Raw genomic sequence first — 22724 nt, forward strand, 5'->3', positions numbered from 1 at the left:
GTAAGTTTACAGTAGTAATGCTGGAAGTTGGCCACCAGAGGACCCTTTTCCAAAGATGCTTTCAAACCAAAGTCGATGTGTTTGCAGAGCAAGGTATAATGTGAAACAGTCACTGCAGCCAAATACCCCAAAGGCACTAGATCCTGTCTGATCTTGGAAACAAAACAGGGTCAGCTCTGGTTAGTATTGGGCAACCAAGAAATATCAGGTGCTGTATGTTTCTGAGGAAGGAACTGAAAAAATTACCTCTGAGTATTCTTTGCTTAAGAAAACCCTTTGAAATTCATTGGCTTGTCATAAATCAGCAGGCAACTTGAAGGTATATGTGTTATACACACACACACACACACACACACAATCATTGCATGTACTACTAATACATAACTACTAATTTACTAGTAGTTATGGAGCTGTATAATCACAGTTATCTAACCAGTTGTTATAACAATATATTTTATTTCTTATATCCCGCCTCCATCTCCCCGAGGGGACCCTTAAAATACATAGCAAGAACCAAACAATTTTAAAACTTTAAAATAAACACAGGACTTATCAGTTAAACAAGGGGGAGGGGCTGTTTAGGATTGCATGGGAGGAGCAGACTCGTGCAAAACATGAATAGTTGTTGGATTTATTAAATCTTGTAGTTTAATTTGCAGACATCACTTAAAATAAAGAATACAACAACATGTGAGTATTATCTTAATAGAGATAATATGCTTGAACATCCATGTGGAGCAAAACAAAGTTGCAATTTTCACCTGACAAATGTCAAAGGGCGTGAGCTGTCTGGACTGCAGTCTTGTTTTGATACTCAGCCAAACTAGCATTGTTCAGAATTCTTCAGGGACTACTTTGCAAGGGCTAAACAATACATCTAAGATCATTCAACCTCCCTTTCCAGCAGATTTGAACTAAACAGCTTGTATTGAATGTCATAGTTATATTACTTGGGCATACAGAAGTTGTAATTTTGTTCCTTGAGATTCCTTCCAACTCTCTAACTCCACATTTCTATGGCATCAGATTCCCTAACCATGTTCTATAGCACATTGAAGTTGATGCTGCCCTGTGTTTAAGAATTTATTAAGGTCACTGCAATGGGAGGGTGAACGAGGAAAATAGTGTAATGGGGAACAATTATCGTAGGCATTCTTCTGAAGTATATGTGTTTTATGTATTAAAACTGTAATTTCTGCAATATGGTTGTTAAAAAAGTTTTGATGCAAAGAATTTATTTAGAAATAGCAGCAACATATGATTACCTAGCAACAGGTGTGCATTGTTGTTACTGTTTGTTAAATAGCAATGCGTTAAGTATTTCAACTTTGTTTGTTACTTAGGGGTTTTCCCCTCCCTTCAGCTGTACTACAAGTATTTCTCAGAGGTTAATGATGGGAAATCATTGCCACTAAACAGTGCTTTAGAGACACGAAAGCTTACTATTTGGTGCATGAAAAAATATACCCAAGTTGATTGCAGAGAGATGCATGATTTATACTGTATTGTTCAGGGAGCTGTAAGAAATGCAAACACTGGTAGTGTGATGCACATGATGGGTAAATAATTTGTAAAAATAGCTCAGTTGTGAAGTTTCTTCTTGAAGAGGTTTGTAATTGAAATTAATTGTGGATTGGCTAATCTAAAACTCAAACTAGTCCCAACAGAACATGTACCAAAATTTCAGAAAGCGTCAGCATGGTCATGTTGGAGAAGACATGAGGGAAACCTGGAGGTTCTACATCCTTCTAAGCAGTTTATTTCTTATATTCCTAGTGTTGCTAAGGTAAAGTTGGGGCAGGCTTTGTGCCATACATATTTTGCAGCTTCCTGAGTTTTTGCTACTGAATTCAGAGATGGAAAGAATGTGCTATGGGTGTAGGAGATAAAGCTTGCTGAATGCATCTTTTCATTTCTCTTCTGAAACAAGTAATGTGTGTGCAAATGTTTCATGTCTACATATCCAAATCTTTTGCTACTGCAAAGCTGATCTCTCTTGATGCTTTTTGTTCACCTCTTTCATAACTCATTGGAGTGACTCTGTGGATGATGGTTTGAAACTGTATGTTGTTGACTCAAAGTTTCTTGAAAGAGCAGTGAACAAGCATATTGAAAAAATACTGTCCTGTAGAGTTCTATAGCATTCTGAAAAGGCACTGCCCACTCACTGTCCCAATCTTCCCTGGCAATGCTTCATAAGGTAAAGGTAAAGGTTTTCCCCTGACATTAATTCTAGTCATGTCTGACTCTGGGGGTTGGTGCTCATCTCTATTTCTAAGCCGAAGAGCTGGTGTTGTTCATAGGTGCCTCCAAGGTCATGTGACCAGGTGACTGCATGGAGCACCGTTACCTTCCCGCCAGAGTGGTGCCTATTGATCTACTCACATTTTCATGTTTTTGAACTGCTAGGTTGGCAGAAGCTGGGGCTAACAGCAGGAGCTCACCCTGCTCCCAGATTCGAACCACCGACCTTTTGGTCAGCACATTTAGCAGCTCAGCAGTTTGATCTGCTGCACTACCAGGAGCTCCAATGCTTCATAGAACCATAGAATTATAAAGTTGGAATGAACATGCAATTCAAACCCCAGTTGAGGAATCCATAGGTAAACACCCTAAGAGGTGGCCATCTAACCATTGTTCAGAAACCTCAAATGAAGGAGGTAACATTTCAGGTTAGCATATTCCATGGTCAAGCAGCTCCCACAACCAGAAGGTTCTTCTTATAAGATAGCCTTGGAAAATATTTAATAATGGAGGATTTTTCAATCTTCTCCCTGCCAGACTAAAGATTCCCAACTTCATCAACTGTTCCTCAAAAGGCTTGGTTTCCAGACTTGTCTCCATCTCAGCTGGTTGCATCTCCACATGTTCTAGCTTGTTAGGGTCCTTCTTTCACCTGGACCTGTCTTCCAGGTGAAGTGTGACCCATACAGAATAGAAGTGATAGTGATCCCTTTTTTAATCAGGATATTAGTTGCAAACAAAGGGGAGTGCATGTTGTCTTCTTCAAATAGCAAGGGGTAGTTGGCAGGCTAACAAGACTGATTCATATTCTGGTTAGATTTAACATGAACCTTGTAACTAAGGGACATACCTTGTAAGAAAATACAATATATCAATTTTATGTATATTTCTATTTAGAAGAGAATTTTGTTGATAATAGAGATTTTACATGGTTATTTTTTGCATATTTCTGGAAATGCACAGAATTCAGATCTGTGATAACTATCACCTTGTTGCATTAACTATTAAAAATACATTATATGGGCTCTTTGTATATTTCTGATCAACCAACCTGTCATTTTGTGCTTGCTGTAAACCTGCCCTGCTATGTTAATTTTGTACACAGAAATTTTGTAGAAGTTGCATAAAATTCTCATAGAGACTGTAACATCTTTGACATGTTATAACTGTGCCATGGCAGATTATGACTAACAAAGCCCTCCCACCCCACACACAGCTACACAACTTTATTTGCAGTGAACCCTTTTTTTGACATATATGCTTTTGCGGAAATTCTTCTTTGAATAGAGGATGCTTGGGGAGAAAACTGCCTAGGAGATGCAAAAGAGTCAAAGTCATCTACGTCAGCCTAACTATTGATGCCATATACCACATTGAAGTCTTGCGTGTTTCCATATCCCCTAAACAATATTAGGTTGTGTTCGTAAGGACTGCAGGAAGGAGCCACTAATTAGAAGTGGAGTTGTATTCTTGAACCAAGAAGCTGATTTAGCCCATGATTCTATAGATCACACCAGTAGTCCATAAATTTAACATGCAATTATTTCCCCTCTTTTTTGTCCCTTGGGATTTACTAATTTACAAACCATAACTGTGCCATTGGCACCTTTGGACTTTCAGATGTGGGTTGCTGGGTTGTTGTTCTTTTTCTCTTTTTGCATGCACATTTCCCAAAATAAATGTTAATCTAAATATAATAGCACAGTAGGGAACATTCATTACCAAAACTGACTTGTCAGCAGAATCTGAGACCACACAAAGGATGCATAAACACTAATATTTGTTTGCTCTTTATTGCTGCAATTGCTAAATGAATAAATTTTCACTGTGCTATTATGAGCAGTAGGGGGTTCTCCTTCTCCCCTACCAAAGGTGCAGCAGCTGCTCAGTTGTGTGTGGCAGTGCTATGCAGTAAAGTGTAAGAAATTTATTTGCATTGCTTACACAGTAGTTAAGAGAAAACAGTAGTTAAGGGAAGTAGAATAGGATAAAACCAAATTGGAAGGTTTCCAGCAGGGCAAGGGCTATCATTCAGTGGAGTGGGGCAAGGTTTATGTGCAGAGATTCTCAGTTTCAGTCAGTGATTCCCCCATTTAAAAAATGTAAGAAAGAAGATTGGTAAAGAATTCTGCTCAAAACTGTACAGATAGCATGTGTCCAATGGACTGTTGAATGTGAGGATGGCATGATCAAAAGCTTAAATAGTAAACAAACAAACAAAAAAACCCTATCATATATATTCATGTATAAATTGACCTTGTATATAATTTGAGGGTAGATTTCAGAGCCCAAATTATGGATTTTGATATTACCAATAGATAAATCAAGGGTCATTTGATATGGAGGTGAAATGTGCCAGTTCTGCCTCAGGTGACCAGTGCCAAGGCAGAAAGAATAGATGGAGTTGATGCTTCCTTTAGGTTCGCCCAGTATGAACTAAGCTTTTCTCTTCCACTATTGTACGGAATAGTACAATACGGAATGGGTCCTTTTTTGAGACTAGTTAAGGTATAGTTTATATTAACCTGTATAGATGAGTTAACCAGATTTTGGGTGGCTGATTTTCTGACTAAAATTTCTAGGCTTATAAATGAGCATATACAGTACTTATAAAAGCATCCTTTTGTAACAACCGAGACTTAACTGAGTTCTGATCTTGTAAATATGACTTTTTTGGATTATAACTTACTGAACGCCCCCTCCCCCCAAATAGAATGTCTGACCAAGTGTTTTGGGAGCTGTAACCCTAAAATAATTTTCCCCAAACTATGAGTTACATTACAATTGCAACATGACTTGCAAAAGAGTAACATCACGCAGTTTGCTGTGCAACTGTTTCAGTTGCTTTTGTAATTATAGGCTTATTGCAAATCACATTTGAATCATTGTATTCACCCTTCCTGTTCACGGTATGTCAGACTGCATTTTTTTAAAATAACACATTTTAGTAACATATTTTTTAAATGTATGTATAATTTTGTGGAATTTATTTTTCCTTGTTGATATGCAAACCTTGGAAAGTTAGAAAAGTATAGATTCTCATGGTGCAATTAGCTCCATCACCTTGCTAGTTGCGAGAGGTTAAAATCTGGCTATTTTCATAAGGAAATAAGAATCAAGTGACTCTAAAGTTGGTAGTTTTAGACATGCTGAAACTACTATCTGTACAGTCATGGAGATCTGCTAATGCCACTACATTGTAGACGCCCTTTTCTTCATGGCCATGGCTTAGGATGTGGGTGGCATCCTATTAACAGGACATTTAATGCAACTGAGAAGTGAGTAACAAAATATGAATTTAACTCATGTTTTCCTGTAATCTGAAGGAAAGCATGAATATCATGCTATTCCCAAATTATACACAAGTCAATGCATATCAAATTTACTTTTAAATGGTATTTTTGAGAGAATGAGCACAAACATGTTTTTTTTTTTGAAAAAAAGAAAGACTTGCAGCAGTTTAAACTAGCATGTTTTATTAGACACCTTTCTGATTCATCAGAAAAATGAGTCTTGAGTCCATAAAAGCTTAAGGACCTCATGTCTCTGTTGTTGTCATTTTAATAGCCTGGTGGAGCTAATAACTCCCCCTCAGGAAAAAAAGGAAGGAAGGAAGGAAGGAAGGAAGGAAGGAAGGAAGGAAGGAAGGAAGGAAGGAAGGAAGGAAGGAAGGAGAGAGAGAGGGAGGGAGGGAGAGAGAAAGAAAGAAAGAAGGAAAGAAAGAAAGAAGGGAAGGAAGGAAGGAAGGAAGGAAGGAAGGAAGGAAGGAAGGAAGGAAGGAAGGAAGGAAGGAAGGAAGGAAGGAAGGAAGGTGTATATTAAGAAAGTTGCAGAATAATGCTTACTTAGGAATGTAATGCCTGGATAATGTTGCTCTTAAGGAAATGGTGAATCATATTAGCAATTTCTTTCCCAGTTTTCAGAGACTATTCACAAGTAGGAACACATAGCTTTTGTTAACAAAATAAGTTTCTATATGGGAAACAACATTTCTACACAGAAATACAGATTCTCATCAGTTCAGGATACCTTTCATCAGGGTTTCACAAGTAGGCTTGCTAAACCTCAGAGCCTGGTTCTTCATTTTCAATGGACCATCAACTGGTGGGAGACAAGCATGCAAATTCTCCCATTTGGTGGGTTCATCTTAAGGCCAGTGGAAAGGACTAGTGCAGCTTTCCAGCTCAACTAATGAAGCAGCAGCCTGCTTCAATTTGCCAGGCTTAACTGACTTCTTGCTACAACTTGTTAACTCTCAAGAAGGCATCTGTGTTTACTTAGTTTCCTCCTTCTCTCCCTGTGCCAGGGTTCATCATGTGCTCTGCTTGCTTCTGGGTAGAAACAAGTAGATTAGAGTAAATATTTTGTCTCCCTAAATAAGTGAAAAGGAAAGATCCCTTCACTTTACCTTGCTCTGGTAACCGGTCCTTTAACTAAGATTTCTGATTTGATTTCAAAATTATGTGAATGGCAAGCTATGAGAGTCTGCAGTTGGTACTCAACGCATAATCCTTAATGACATCACAATGGGGTTGCCCTTAGGTCTTAGATTTTGGCTCAGAGACCTCAGATTATGGGATGATTCTGAACTGGTAACACTTTCCAATCTTCCAAAAATATATTTTAATTAATTTTAAAATGTTTTTGAATGTGCTTCCCATTTCTAGCATAGATTCGGTAAAGTGCACAGTGAATACACCCAATAGTGCATATCCAGAGACAGCTGGATGGAAAGAAGGATGGAAAGTAGTCTCACTATTGACTTCTTTCTGTCCCTCCAAGCTCAATCTCAGTGGAAGAAATAGCCAAAACCATTGGTGATTATTCCTTGTCTAAGAAAACCCTACAAAATTCATGGGTCACCATACAATGACAGGCAGCCTGAAGGCATATACATCCTCTATCCCATGGGTTTCCTGGCACTCAGGAAAACACACTGGGAAAAATAACATAGAAATAAAACATTGTGTACAGCATTCAATTGATATTTGCACATACTGAAATATTTCAGAAAATAATTCTGTGCTGAAATATATGTTGTTTTTTTACAAAACATGATTTTTGTGCAGAAAAACCCATTGTTTGCATAAAACCTATTGTCTTATTAGATGTACATGTAACTGAGCAAAAAACATGATTTTTGCACCAAAATCCTCCCTTGTGTCTCTGGAAACAGACATTTGCACAAGGACAATATTTGTCTACAATTATTTCCCCTATACTGATAAGTGGATATTGGCAAACACTGCTCAATATCCATTTCGTCTTGCAGTGGAAATAAACCTTCATCAGTTATTTATCTTTACATGAAATGGCAGAATCCCAAAATGGAAACACTTGCATGCAAATGTTTTTTTTCTTAAGAGACAGTTATACATATTTTATTTTTCCAAGATTTCATTATTCCTTCCTTGGGCATTATCAGCATAAGATCTCTTGTGTGTAGAGCTTGCAGAGAGCTATTAATCCACCATCCCTTCCAAAACGTCAGCATAAGGACATTCTTTGGTGGCTTCCAGATCTCTATTTAGTTCCAGTACAAACCCTTGAGAACACATTCTTAGAGGTAAGGAAGTAATTGTTTTCCCTTAACTGTTAAAAGGATTGGGTAGGCTGGCAGCAGTAAATGTTTAATTTACACAAAACCTGCTGACTCATCTGCAGAATGCTTTCCTGATGAGCTTTCAGTCTACTGAGGCATTTAGAAGAAGTCTTTATCAACTGGTACTTAATTATGTTTGAGTGTCTTTATTGTTGTGGTGGTTGTTGCTTTGTTTCTTCCAGTTTAGGGTAGGACAGGAGATATGCTGAGGATGATGTGTTTAAGAAGTGGGCCTAATAACAGTTCCAAGTTCAAATTACAGAATGAACATCCAGACTAGTTGCCATTTCATTCTTTCTGCTGATCATGCTTGTTTTGGCAAATTTTATTGGATAATACAAGACCCTAAAGATGTTGAGAATTTTGGGAAGTTAAAATCAATGCTAAGGAAGGATGAAAGTTAGAATTCCCTAAGCTGAAATGTTGAAAATTACATTTCTGTTCTCAAAAGGGATAAGAAGTTCTCTCTGTTTTATTTTCTCTCAAACTGAGATGTTTTTAAAACTTCAAATCCTTTCCATTATGAATATTAAAAAATTCAAAACTTGTTGTACATTTGCCCAAAATGAAAAATAAGAGTCCTTATTAGCCAAATGGAATAATTACAGAAAGTATCCGATTGTACCAGCCACATACAGGGATTCAAATCTAGAGGTTTAAAAGTAAATTCCTCAAAAGATTTGAGACTTCTGATTTCTACCTCTATTGGTTTCTTTAGAATCTAAAAGTTTTTCCATACCAAATAGGATTTTTAATATAATCTAATTTGATAACATGAAAAGTTAATTGAAATGAACCTCACTCATTCCTAGTTCACATCTTTTAAGAGGGTCCCCAAAACAAACCATACGATTCCTTTGCAGCCAAGCTTTATCCACTTGAATCTCATATATATACTGTCACCCCTTTGTAGTGCTTTCCAGTACCTGTAGGTGCCGTCTCTTGTACTGTTCTTGAATGTGCAGGGCATGGCAAAGCTCTGTTGGTGCTGTGTGAGAATCATGAACAATTTCTCTACAACATTAGCTCGATTTACCAAATCGAGAAAGTCTGAGGCCCCTTCTACACTGCCATATACTCCAGATTATCAAAGTAGATAATATACGTTATCTGTTTTGAACTGGATTTTATTTATTTATTTGTTTACAGCATTTATATTCCGCCCTTCTCACCCCGAAGGGGACTCAGGGCGGATCACATTGCACACATAAAGGCAAACATTCAATGCCATAACATAGAACAGAGACAAGACGCAGGCACGGGCTGGCCTCGAACTCATGACCTCTTGGTCAGAGTGATTTGTTGCAGCTGGCTTGCTTTCCAGCCTGTGCCACAGCCCAGCCTACACTGCCATATAATCCAGTTCAAACCAGATAATCTGGATTTTATATGGCAGTGTAGGTGGGACCTAAGATAACTTAATTTTTTAACTGGAAATGGAGGTTTTCTTACTAGTATAAAAACAGTTTCAGGAAATCAGAAATGTACCCAGTTGATCCAAAAAGATCTTTCTGTAGGTCCACTCCTGTCTGACCTCTGCAAATGGTGGTGTCTCTGCTGCTTAATGTCATTATTATTTTTGGTCAATGATATCTATTCTGATGCAAATAGATTGCACTAACTCATGCTGCTTTGATGAAAATGTTTGTGGCTCTGTGGCTGCAAATGTCCAATATATTATGATGCACAATAATGGTGTTCCACATTCCTAACTGGCTGTACCACTCTGCTACTTTTGTTAAAGAGAACATAAAAACAACAATAATAATATGGACTAGTTTAGTCCACCATCATTCCAAGAAATTGAAATAGGGAAAAGCTGGCATCGTAGACTGCTCATTGATAAGGAAAATGAATGGCACTGTTCATAGATAGCACTGAGATGGCATTACTCCCTTCAGTGCTGGGGCCCTCTCCACATTTATGCCCTTATGTATTCTCTACATTATTTTCCCCACCTAGTGTAACAGCTGATGGAGATGTACCATTGTATCACAAATCTTTTCATTTGCTTTCATCTTAATCACTGTATTCTATTTCACATATGTCAGTGTTTCAAATAGAACACTACTTGCCATTTATGACCTTTGGCATACTGCTTTTCTATTTTCTCATACATTATGCAACAGAAGAATAATTCTGTTAGATTTTACTATTGAGCAAGTGAAATAGCATTATAAAACACTCCAGATTATACCTGAGACAAGAATGTTGGTGGAGTATAAATTTCAGAGACCGATACCAGTGCTTGAGGGATAATGTGTGTTTCTCCTTACCAGATGCTCCTAGATGCGGCCGGACCCCTTGGCCTTTGGCCATGAGAATGCCTTACCTAAATACATGTATTCTCTGGACTTGTCAGTATAGTTCTGCTGGATAGAGCCAACTTCATTATACTGCACATTTTGGACTCCTTATTAGCTTATCTGTAAGAAAGTTCAGCAGCAAAACAGATTATTTTAGAGATTGTAGAGTTTTACTTTCTCAGAGGTTTTCAATGAAATGCTAGACAGGAACCCATTAAAGCTTGCTATTTTAGAGTGTCCTGCTTTAAGGAAGAAGTTGGAATATCCCATGGGAATGCAGGAAACAAGATTGATGGCACATGATATATAGGGAAAAAGATTTGGGCACCTGCCAGCACAATTCTTCTCTGGCACTGTGCAGGATCTATCTTTCAGAAAATTGTTACAGGAATGAATGAAGGAGAATACTGCATTGGTAGTATTTATTGGTGTATGAATGGAGTGTGTTTGAATAGTATTAATTAAAGTGCATATGTGTGTAAGGAAAAAAATTGAATTGTGGTGTTTGGGTATGTATGTGTGGTGTTGGGGAAGTAAGGACCAATGATTACTTGGCTTTGTGATCTTTTCATTCTGGCCTCTAATGACATCTGCTTCTAGTATAAAGACCAACAATGGTCCACTGAGGCAGTGTGGTCCTTGAGACAAATAGTTCCTGATTCCAACTACTGTATATACTCGAGTATAAGCCTAGTTTTTCAGCCCTCTTTTTAAGACTGAAAAAGCCCCCCTCGGCTTATACTCTGGTGAGGGTCCTGGTTGGCTTATATTTGGGCCAGCTTATACTCGAGAATATATGGTATTGGTATTATTGGTATTATTACATTATTTTTCTCTATTATTTTTTCTACCATTACATTTATTTTACTCTATTTTTATTATTATTAATACATTTATGATTTCACTCTGATCTTATTATTATTATTGCATTTATGATTTTACTCTGTTTATTATTACATGTATTATTTTCCTGTATTTATTATTATTATTATTATTATTATTATTATTATTATTATCACATGTATCATTTTACTCTATTATTATTAAAAGGATACATAAGCACATTTACATTGAAGAAGATGAGAATAATGATTTGATCAGAGTTGGACAGTCTTATCTTAAATTTGAGCTTTACGTAAATATTCAAAAACATTTAACCTACTGATGCCTCAATTAATGTAATTTTATTAGTATCTATTTTTATTTCTGAAATTTACCACCCTCTGCTTATACTGGAGTCAATGTTTCCCCAGGTTTTTTGTGGTAAAATTAGGTGCTTTGGCTTATATTTGGGTTGGCTTATACTCGAGTATATATGGTATATTATTTTATCTCTTACTCATTTTTTCTATGTTCTAATTTCCTCGAGTTAGCTCAAAGTAGTTTGCGTGACTTATCTCCCATGTTTTTCTCTCTTTCAACAACAAGACTGACAGGGAGCAGCTGGCCCAGATTAAACCAGTAAGTTTAGTGGAGTCTAGAATCTGAGTCTTCTAAGGACCTCATCACATGGATGAGAGGCAGTGTGGCAATTTGCCAGCATCCGTGGCAAATCAGCACGGCAGCAGGCAATCCTGCCACCTTGCACCCCATCTCACCCACAGCAAATCTTCCCCATCACATGTGGGGAAGTGTCGCAACACGGCTTCCCCCCACACCAGCCCCATTGTTTTGAGCGGAATACAGGAAGCCTCCCATGTTCTGGGCACAGTGTTGTAAAATGGTTCTCGCAGAAGCAGAGGCAGCAGGAGGACATTTTTGCTCCCTGGCTTCAGGTAGGATTTGGCTAAGATTTGGCTAAGATTTTAAACTGAGTGTGGGCTTGGCTCCTGTGGTCAAAGTCTAACTGTTGTGTGACTGTTGTGTTGAAAGAGAGCCAGGTACTTAAGTTGATTGACAGCAGGCATTGTCCCCTGTTAATTGAGTTTCTGGGAAAGCTTTATTTGCCAGTGTGAGTTTCTGCCAGAGCCTGATCCCAGAAGGGCAGTTGGTTCTCGCAGAAGCAGAGGCAGAAGGAGGACATTTTTGCTCCCTGGCTTCAGGTAGGATTTGGCTAAGATTTGGCTAAGATTTTAAACTGAGTGTGGGCTTGGCTCCTGTGGTCAAAGTCTAACTGTTGTGTGACTGTTGTGTTGAAAGAGAGCCAGGTACTTAAGTTGATTGACAGCAGGCATTGTCCCCTGTTAATTGAGTTTCTGGGAAAGCTTTATTTGCCAGTGTGAGTTTCTGCCAGAGCCTGATCCCAGAAGGGCAGTTGGTTCTCGCAGAAGCAGAGGCAGCAGGAGGACATTTTTGCTCCCTGGCTTCAGGTAGGATTTGGCTAAGATTTGGCTAAGATTTTAAACTGAGTGTGGGCTTGGCTCCTGTGGTCAAAGACTAACTGTTGTGTGACTGTTGTGTTGAAAGAGAGCCAGGTACTTAAGTTGATTGACAGCAGGCATTGTCCCCTGTTAATTGAGTTTCTGGGAAAGCTTTATTTGCCTGTGGAAAAAGGCACCTTTACTAACTATCCTTTGCAGTACATACAGGAAAAAAGCAACATAAACAAATACACAAAAAGGTGGTTTGTTGCAGTTTGCACATAAAGTGCGTGCATATTACTTAACTGTACAAAGATCCCACTTGGCCACCATGCTCACCAAGAGATGCAACAAAAGCAAAACATTCCCATCACATGCACCAGCTATGGCATGTTCCACTTTTTCACACAAAAACTAGACAACTACATCTGCTCCAAATGCAAACAGATGACTCTGATGGAGCAGAGGATCCAACAGCTCGAGCACCGTATTAAGACCCTTAAGGACATTCAGGCACTCGAGCTCTTCTTGGACACTGCACAACACGCTGCTGTAGATCAGCAGCCTGCATCACACCAACACCACCAAGACCATGATCAGGAACCTTATGGGGAGATCAACTCAAAGGTAGACAACCCTCAGGCTTGGAAGGAGGTCACCCATAGAAGGAGACGCAGGACCAGGCAGCCTCCGCAGAACTCCTCTGCTCAGCTGCATTTACACAACAGATTTGAAATTCTTACATCATTAACATACAATCAGGAAACACATCTTGTGGAGGACCACAGTTTCTTAGATACCACTCAGTGGACCACCCTGGATCAATGCGCAGGGGATAGCCCTGACGGGGACAGTGCATCACCACAGTCACACTTATGTAATCATGCAAATGCTCCATCCCCAATCATAGACCAGGAGCAACAGGAACATCCTTGGGAGAGTAATGGGCTCTCGGATGTATCTCAATGGATTGTCATTGATGAATGCACTGGGGATGTTGAGGAGGAGGACAACACTTTACACCTACATGATTCACTTCAACAGGAACACTCTTCAGGGGACATACACACTGTCTTGCACAAAAGGGACCCTGTCAATCCTCAAAGGAAACAGGTCTTGGTAGTAGGTGACTCCCTCCTTAGAGGAACGGAAGCCATCATTTCCAGACCGGATGGGATGGCTCGAGAAACATGCTGCCTCCCGGGGGCAAAAATACACCATATCACTCAGAGGCTCAGCAGGCTCCTAAAGCCCCATCACCCTCCCCACCTTATGTTGATACATGTAGGTACCAATGACACCGCTAGGCATACTTTTCAAAAGATCACAAATGATTTTCGAGCTCTGGGAACAAAGCTAAAACTGTATAATGTACATGTGATCTTTTCATCCCTCCTCCCTGTTGTAGGACACGGCTCTACAAGGGCCGGAAAAATAGTACAGGTCAATAACTGGCTCAGAAAATGGTGTCAAGAGGAGCATTTTGGCTTCCTTGACCATGGTCTACTCTTCCAAGAGGATGGACTACTGGCAAGCGATGGGGTGCATCTCACACAAGTAGGAAAACATCTTTTTGCACACAGACTCACAAACCTCATCAGGCGCACTTTAAACTAGATCCACTGGGGGAGGGGAACAACAGCCTGGCGAACAATATATTACCCACGACCACAGGGAACCGCCGAAAGGCTAAACGGAGGGCTGCACAAACACAGCAAGGACCAAGTACAGAGAGCACAATAATCCCAAATAAACAGTTCGAGAGGAGGTCACAGGGGCTTACATGTCTTTACACTAATGCTCAGAGCATGGGAAATAAGCAAGACGAAATCCAACTCCTAGCACAGCACCACACATACGATGTCATAGGCATCACTGAAACCTGGTGGGATGACTCCCATCACTGGAATTTAACCATTGAGGGCTATAACCTCTTTCACAGAAATAGAACAAAGGGGAGAGGAGGGGGAGTAGCTTTATATGTCAAAAACAGTTACGTTGCAGAAGAAATGCAAGACTGTAATCCGGGAAACCAGCTTGAAAGCATCTGGATAAGAATCAAAGGACTCAAAAAGATCTTGTCGTGGGTGTCTACTACAGACCTCCGAGTCAGGATGAAGGACTTGATGAAGCCTTCTGTCAACAGCTGGCCAAACAGGCACAAAGAAGAGATATAGTAATCATGGGCGATTTCAATTATCCCGATATCTGCTGGAAAACAAACTCAGCCAAGAGTACAAAGTCCAACAAATTCCTCACTTGCCTTGCAGATAATTTTATGGTCCAGAAGGTAGAAGAGGCAACAAGGGGATCAGCAACTCTTGATCTAATCTTAACAAATGTGGAAGACCTGATCAATACAGTTGAAGTGGTTGGATCCTTAGGGGTAAGTGACCATGTACTCCTGCAGTTTGCAATACAAAGGAATGCTGAAACTAAGACAAGTCAAACACGCTTTCTGGACTTTAAGAGAGCTGACTTCCAAAAAATGAAGGAATTACTGAGCGGCATTCCATGGACGCCGATATTAAAAAACAAGGGAGTTAAGGATGGATGGGAGTTTTTCAAAAGTGAAATACTCACGGCGCAAATGCAAACAGTGCCAACAAAGAAGAAAAATAAGACAAGTTCAAAGAAGCCAGAATGGATGTCCAAAGAACTTCTAACTGAGCTAAAGCTCAAAAGTGACATGCACAAGAAGTGGAAAAGGGGAGAAATCACCAAAGAAGAATTCAAACGTATAGCCAACACCTGTAGGGAAAAGGTTCGCAAGGCTAAAGCGCAAAATGAGCTCAGGCTTGCCAGGGACATAAAAAACAACAAAAAAGGATTTTTTGCTTACGTTGGTAGAAAAAGGAAGAAAAAGGAGGCGATAGGGCCATTGCAAGGAGAAGATGGGGTGATGGGCGACAGGGGACAAGGAAAAGGCAGAACTGCTCAATACCTTCTTTGCCTCGGTCTTCTCAGAAAAAGAAAGCCATCTTCAACCTCAGCAACACGGAATGGACGAAGGATTGGGGGAAATCCAACCCCAAATAGGGAGACACGTTGTCCAGGAACACCTGGCCTCTCTAAACGAATTCAAGTCCCCAGGGCCAGATCAGCTACACCCAAGAGTACTGAAGGAACTAGCGGAAGTTATTTCAGAACCACTGGCAATTATCTTCGAGAGTTCTTGGAGAACGGGAGAAGTCCCAGCAGATTGGAGGAGGGCGAATGTGGTCCCTATCTTCAAGAAGGGAAAAAAGAACGACCCAAACAATTACCGTCCGGTCAGCCTCACATCAATACCAGGCAAAATTCTGGAAAAGATCATTAAGGAAGTGGTCTGCGAACACTTAGAAACAAATGCGGTCATTGCTAATAGTCAACACGGATTTACCAAAAACAAGTCATGCCAGACTAATCTGATCTCTTTTTTCGATAGAGTTACGAGTTGGGTCGATACAGGGAATGCTGTGGATGTAGCGTACCTGGATTTCAGTAAGGCCTTCGACAAAGTCCCCCACGACCTTCTGGCAAACAAACTAGTAAAATGTGGGCTAGACAAAACTACGGTTAGGTGGATCTGTAATTGGCTAAGCGAACGAACCCAAAGGGTGCTCACCAATGCGTCGTCTTCATCATGGAAAGAAGTGACAAGTGGAGTGCCGCAGGGCTCTGTCCTGGGCCCGGTTCTGTTCAACATCTTTATTAACGACTTAGACGAAGGGTTAGAAGGCACGATCATCAAGTTTGCAGACGACACAAAACTGGGAGGGATAGCTAACACTCCAGAAGACAGGAGCAGAATTCAAAACGATCTTGACAGACTAGAGAGATGGGCCGAAACTAACAAAATGAAGTTCAACAGGGACAAATGCAAGATACTTCACTTCGGCAGAAAAAATGGAAATCAAAGATACAGAATGGGGGACGCCTGGCTTGACAGCAGTGTGTGCGAAAAAGACCTTGGAGTCCTCGTGGACAACAAGTTAAACATGAGCCAACAATGTGATGCGGCTGCTAAAAAAGCCAATGGGATTCTGGCCTGCATCAATAGGGGAATAGCGTCTAGATCCAGGGAAGTTATGCTCCCCCTCTATTCTGCCTTGGTCAGACCACACCTGGAATACTGTGTCCAATTATGGGCACCACAGTTGAAGGGAGATGTTGACAAACTGGAAAGCGTCCAGAGGAGGGCGACTAAAATGATTAAGGGTCTGGAGAACAAGCCCTATGAGGAGCGGCTTAAAGAGCTGGGCATGTTTAGCCTGCAGAAGAGAAGGCTGAGAGGAGACATGATAGCCATGTACAAATATGTGAGGGGAAGTCATAGGGAGGAGGGAGCAAGCTTGTTTTCTGCTGCCCTGCAGACTAGGACACGGAACAATGGCTTCAAACTACAGGAAAGGAGATTCCACTTGAACATCAGGAAGAACTTCCTCACTGTGAGAGCTGTTCGACAGTGGAACTCTCTCCCCGGGGCCGTGGTGGAGGCTCCTTCCTTGGAGGCTTTTAAGCAGAGGCTGGATGGCCATCTGTCGGGGGTGCTTTGAATGCGATTTCCTGCTTCTTAGCAGGGGGTTGGACTAGATGGCCCATGTGGTCTCTTCCAACTCTACTATTCTATGATTCTATGATTCTATGATTCTATGATTCTATGCTTATGTTCCAGTTTAGCCTGCATTGTCTGATGTGCGGCATAGGGCTCCATGGCTCAGCTGGGGCAAAAGCGTCCTAGGATCTGTTGAAGACTTGTCTGATGAGGTCAAAGGTCCATTGATAATATATACACAGACCTTGGATCAAGGAACTTGAGTCAAGACAGGAGAAGGGCTGTTGATAACAGAGCTTTTCAGAGGTTTCTCATACATGGGCCTCCATAAGTAAACGCTTAATTGAAGGCACATAATAGTATTAATCAACTAACTACACTTAGATTTAACTACTGCTGGAAGGTAAGGGTGAGAAGACATTTCTCATTTTCTATGAGAGTGGCTGTCTCAATATTTGTAGTAATCTCTGATGGAGCTCTTGCTTACAAGTTGAGCATTAGAGAGGGCTTTTACTTTTTCTTGAGGTTTCTCAAGAAAAATGTCTGTGCCCAAAACTACTGTTTCCTGCTTTGTGAAGCAAAGCATATGGATATGCACACTACATAGAATGAAAACAGAAGGACTGGGTGATTCAAAAAAGGAAGATGTCAATCCCAAACTTCTAATTTTAAAAGACCATGCAGAAAAAAAGGTCTTTTACATTCACTATGTGATTTCATGATTAGTAAAAAGTTATTTTCCCAAATGCAAAAAAAAAAAAAAAGCCAAAATCAACAGAAAATATGTTGCCGAAGGCTTTCATGACCGGGATCACAGGGTTGTTGTATGTCTTTCGGGTTGTGTGGCCATGTAGAGAATACTTCTGGAACATGGCCACGCAGCCCGAAAGACATACAACAACCAACAGAAAATATTTCATATGTCTTGTAGGCAAGGAGGGAATTTATTTATTTTTTTTACTTACCATGAAAGAATGAGATAAGTGAGTGTTTATATTCCAATTAATGACAGCTAACAGTGAAGAGGTTTTACTTTTCTATTAAAGAATTTCTCAATCCATAGTCCATAGAAGGCTCTACAATTTTCATGGAATGAGCAGTTTGTGTTTGATTTCCATCTCCTCCCAAAACATTTTAGGAGGGGAGGGGGGAGGAGAAACTTAAGTAATTCTTTCTTAAACATACTTATTTGCTGAAATGAAACTTACAATGTATAAATCTGAATTTCAAACAAATTACTGGTATTTGCCACAGGCTTATTTTTCTCCTTTCCTGACTCCAAACCTACATTGATTTTTCAGTTTGGAGATTTCAAAGATTTCTTGTTATGCTCTGTAACTCCCAGGGATGCCTGACTCAGCTGGGGTTCTGCTCTATAGGCCTTTGACAACTCCTATTGAACAATGCCCAATGCCATGGTTTTCAGGGACAGAAGACTTAGAGAAATGGCAAGACTCAGAAAACCTGGAATCTGAAAGTTGTGTTCACCAACAGTGGCATTTCAAGGTTCTAGTCAGAACTGAGCAGGAATGAACAAATATCTGAGGAACGAAGTCAAGAATTGTCCTACTGGAAAACTGGCAGAGGTAATATTAAGCAGGTTCCTGAGTGGTTATTCTGCACATTACTCTCAAGTGTTTGTGTGACTCATATGTGCCTCAAGAGTCCTTCTGGCAATAAAGATTCAGCTTTCAAGTAGTTTGAATGGCACATAGGAGTAGCAGTGCTTTCTGGCAGTAAGTCTTCAGGCCTTGGCTTAGAAGATAATCAAATAATGAACTTGTAGAATTTCCTATGGCCTGGTTTGGAATACAAATTAAGGAATCTCCCATCACAATGCTGTATGATGCCCTTTCTTAGCCTCCATCCCAAATGGTTTTCATTCAGTTAAGACTTTAAGCTAAAGTAGAAAAGAAATTATCTTTCCTATCCTCAGCTGCCTTATGCAAAAATAGTGGTGAAGGCTACATGGTAAGAAGTCCCTTATTCTATTTCTTCTTTTCTAGTATTGTAACGTAGTGTTCAGAGTGTTGGCCTATGACTCTGGAGACAAGGATTTGAATCCCTGCTCAGCCATGAAAACCCCCTGGGTGACTTTGGGAAAGTCACACCCTTTCAGTTTCAGTGGGAGGCAAAGACAAACCCATTCTCTAATACTGACAAGAAAATCCTGTGATAGGGTCTCCTTATCACCATACATTTGAAATGACTTGAAGGTGCACAACAACAACAACAACAACAACAACAACAACAACAGGACGTATTTGTAATATTGCTATAACAAAATGCCAGGATCCATGTAGTCTGGAAAAATTATAGTTTTCTGTCATTCTGGGACTTGCAGTTGCCAAGTATTTTTCCAAATACAACACCGGGGAAGTGAGTGAGAAAGAGAACCACAATGTTCTAGGGTTTGAAAGGGTTCTCAGGAACCCCAATCACTGCAGTCAATCTACAGCTAAAGCATCTGTGATGGATGACTGTCCAACCTCTGACAAAAGCCCACCATATCCAAGTGTCATAATGAGAAATATTAGATATGCTTTCTTTGTCAACATGGCCTGTGGAGCAGCTGCACAAGTTGTAGTTGCTGCACAAGTTCCCTCTTCCCTTCTGATAGTCAAGTGAGAGAGAGTGAGTTTATAATATTATAATGATAAAACTTTATTTATACTCCACCATCATGTCCCATAGGGACTCGGGGCGGCTTACAAAATAGCACATAATGGTGCCACACAACATATAAAATACAATACTTCAGCATTTATAAAATAACACACCAATTATTGAGAACACCCCTGAAACCTCCAGCAATAGCACATAAACACATGGATTCTAAAATAGTTTCAAAACATACTTATTTACACGTTTTTGAAAAAAGGTTTGTATTAGCTCACTTTGCCATAGAGTTTTGATCCAAAACTATGCAATGAGGATGATCCGCTATTGGAATCACATTTGCTTTGTTACATATTTTGATTCCATGAGTCTACAAATACAAAATGCACCATCCCATGCCAGCAATTTCTCATCCACATGGTTTGTTAGTGGGCTGATAGAGCTTGAGGCACAAACATAGCTGCCTTCTTATATTGAGTGTCCTACTAGGTATAAGAATCGAGAAGATGCTGATTATAGACTAGCACTGAAAATCAGGGGACCTGGAAGACTTCAAGTCTCTGCTATATCCCAAGTTGCATTATTTCACTCTCACAGTACATCTTCTATGGATTTTTCTGAAAGATCGCTCTATGATAAAAGCTTCAAAGTATAGCAGATAAACTGCAGTTGTCCAATTCTAAATCAATAGCTACTTTTACACTTCTGATGGAATACAGTGCAAACCTCTTGCAAGACCTTCTCTTCTTTTTCTAGGGCAAGGATAAGAAAGTGCCAGAGGCCCATTTTTCTTTTTCAATGACTTTCAGGGAGACTGTGAGCCCCTTCACAAATTTGGTTCAAAAATATCTCCAGCTTTTTTATTTTTTATTTTTTTATGTTTGTTTGTTTATTTTGCTAAATCAAGGTTTATCTTGTCATAGAGGAGAATTGTGCCTGGTACTGTAAAATTGTAATGTTTACTTGACTTTTTTGTCAAGTGTATACTTGACAAAATCAAGGAACCCATTTTTCACTTTACCTACACCTTGAAAAATTGTGTCTATAATAATTTGCTAGACACTCTTAAGTCATTTTATGGTTTGCTTGAATTGCATTAGAGTGGACCTAGCAAACTTCAAGAGATTGTAGCTCTCTCAGAATCTCTGGATCCTTCAGTATATTCTGTGGTCTGTTGGGACTGGAGGTCAAGTAATTTAATGGATTTCAACTTTATCTGCAGTTTCAGGTAACTGTGGTTTGGACAGGAACACATCTCATATGAATATTTGGAGGGAGGGGGGTTAACACAATAAAGATGAGGGCTTAATTTGACTTTGGAGGGTTTCAGGACATGATTCCACCTATGTTCAAGAACAAATTTGGCACTGGATGTTTGCACTGTGCTTAGGCACTGCTATTTGTAAAGGCAAAACAATCAGTAAATTACAAGATAAGATGTACCTCAAATAGCTGAGTCTTTCTGTATGTACACAACTCTGATGGAAATGATCTCTTCCTGGAGGAGACTACTTAGGACCTCATCACATTGAGGTCCTCAAGCCAAGGGAACACAGAGGCATCCAGAGGGCAGTGGGGCAAATCTGGCAGGTAGTAGCACAAACTGTCACCATGCGTCATGCATTGCCCGTAAACCCCCTTCCCCATCCCATAACCCCATCCTATGGGGAAAACCATCGCTGCCCAGCCTCCCTCCCCCCCACACACACACTTTCCCTGGCTTGCCTTTTGAGAGCACAATAAGCTTCCCATGTTCTCAGGGCTCTGTCCTACAACACTTCCAGAACGGAGCTGCACCAGAAGTAATCCTGTGTTATGTGGTGGGCCCCAGTCCTAATTCCATCCAAGAAACATCCTAGGACAGAGCTCAGACCTCATGTGATGAGGTTCCCAGTCATCCTGCATGAGCCCACCTCATTTGCCCCAAAGCACTTTGGTACTCTTGCTTGAAACAATATACCTGAAGAAATGCTTGCATCAACCTGGAAATCTGAGAGAAGTAAATTGAGATTAGTGTAAGAGAATAAGGTGAATAAGGGAAGACTTGATATAAGCAATATAGAGAAAACGAATAAGAAAAGATTTTCTCCTTTCATAATACTGTACCTAAAAACAGGGCCATCCAGTGACCTGAGGGAAAACCAGGCAGAAAAATGTAAATACTTCTTCACAGAGCATACAGTGAGACTTTAAAATAATGGCTTACTACAAGACTTAAAAACAATTAACTAAGTTGGCTTTGAAAGGGGATTGGACAAATTCTTGGAGGATACATGTGTCAGTACTATATAACTATGGAATGTAAAAGAGAAATCCAGCAGCATCACTTGAAAAGCAGAGGAGATTATCTCATTCAACCCCAAAAGCAAATTTGCAATAGCATATAATGGAAGTAGGAATCATATAGCATTTCAAATAGTGATGGTTACAACTTCCATTATGCCTCATCCATTATGCCTCATGACTATGCATGCTACATTTGATAGTAGTTATAGTGCAATAATATTTTAAAAGTCACAAATTACCTACACTTGGTCTAAAGCATGCAGGTGTAAATGCAATGCAGTTAATCCTATGGGATGGTTTATGGGACATTTATACAGATGATGCTCTGATCTGGAACATAAAGTTTTTTATTATTGTTGTTATTAAGTTTATTTTCAGCCCCATGACTCCCAAGACTATGATTCTAGCAATTAACTGCAATTCAAGGCCATTCTAAGGCCCATCTACACTGCCAGTTAAATCCAGATTATCTGTTTTGAACTGGATTATATTAGTCTAATGGCACTCCATGCAGTAATGCCGGCCATATGACCTTGGCAGTGTCTACGGACAACACTGGCTCTTCGGCTTAAAATGGAAATGAGCACCCCCCCCCCCCCATAGTCAGCCATGACTAGACTTAATGTCAAGGGGAAATCTTTACCTTTATATATTAGTCTACACTGCTATATAATCCAGTTCAAAGCAGATGATCTGGATTTTATCTGGCAGTGTAGATAGGACTTAAGTGTTGTGGTTCAGCCAGACGAAGATGAGGGGATTGGAGTTTCAGGGCCTGGGAGAGTGCTAGATGGTGCTGTAAATGAGGAAACAAAAGGGGTATTGGAGCA

General features: G+C 40.0%; 2 protein-coding genes across 36 annotated transcripts in view; both read left to right on the forward strand.

Moving 5' to 3' along the window:
- nrxn3 (neurexin 3) overlaps positions 1–22724 on the forward strand; it is a 1581531-nt gene that overhangs the window by 590812 nt on the left and 967995 nt on the right. The gene's annotated exons all lie outside the window — the stretch shown is intronic.
- Positions 12798–22724, forward strand: part of LOC134295458 (uncharacterized) — a 411762-nt gene continuing 401835 nt past the window's right edge. Inside the window, exon 1 of the mRNA XM_062968075.1 lies at positions 12798–14838. Within this exon, the coding sequence (XP_062824145.1) occupies positions 12798–14069 (1272 nt within the window). The 3' untranslated portion in view covers positions 14070–14838. The remainder of the gene's footprint in view (positions 14839–22724) is intronic.

Source organism: Anolis carolinensis, chromosome 1 (assembly GCF_035594765.1).
Source record: "Anolis carolinensis isolate JA03-04 chromosome 1, rAnoCar3.1.pri, whole genome shotgun sequence".
NCBI lineage: Eukaryota > Metazoa > Chordata > Lepidosauria > Squamata > Dactyloidae > Anolis > Anolis carolinensis.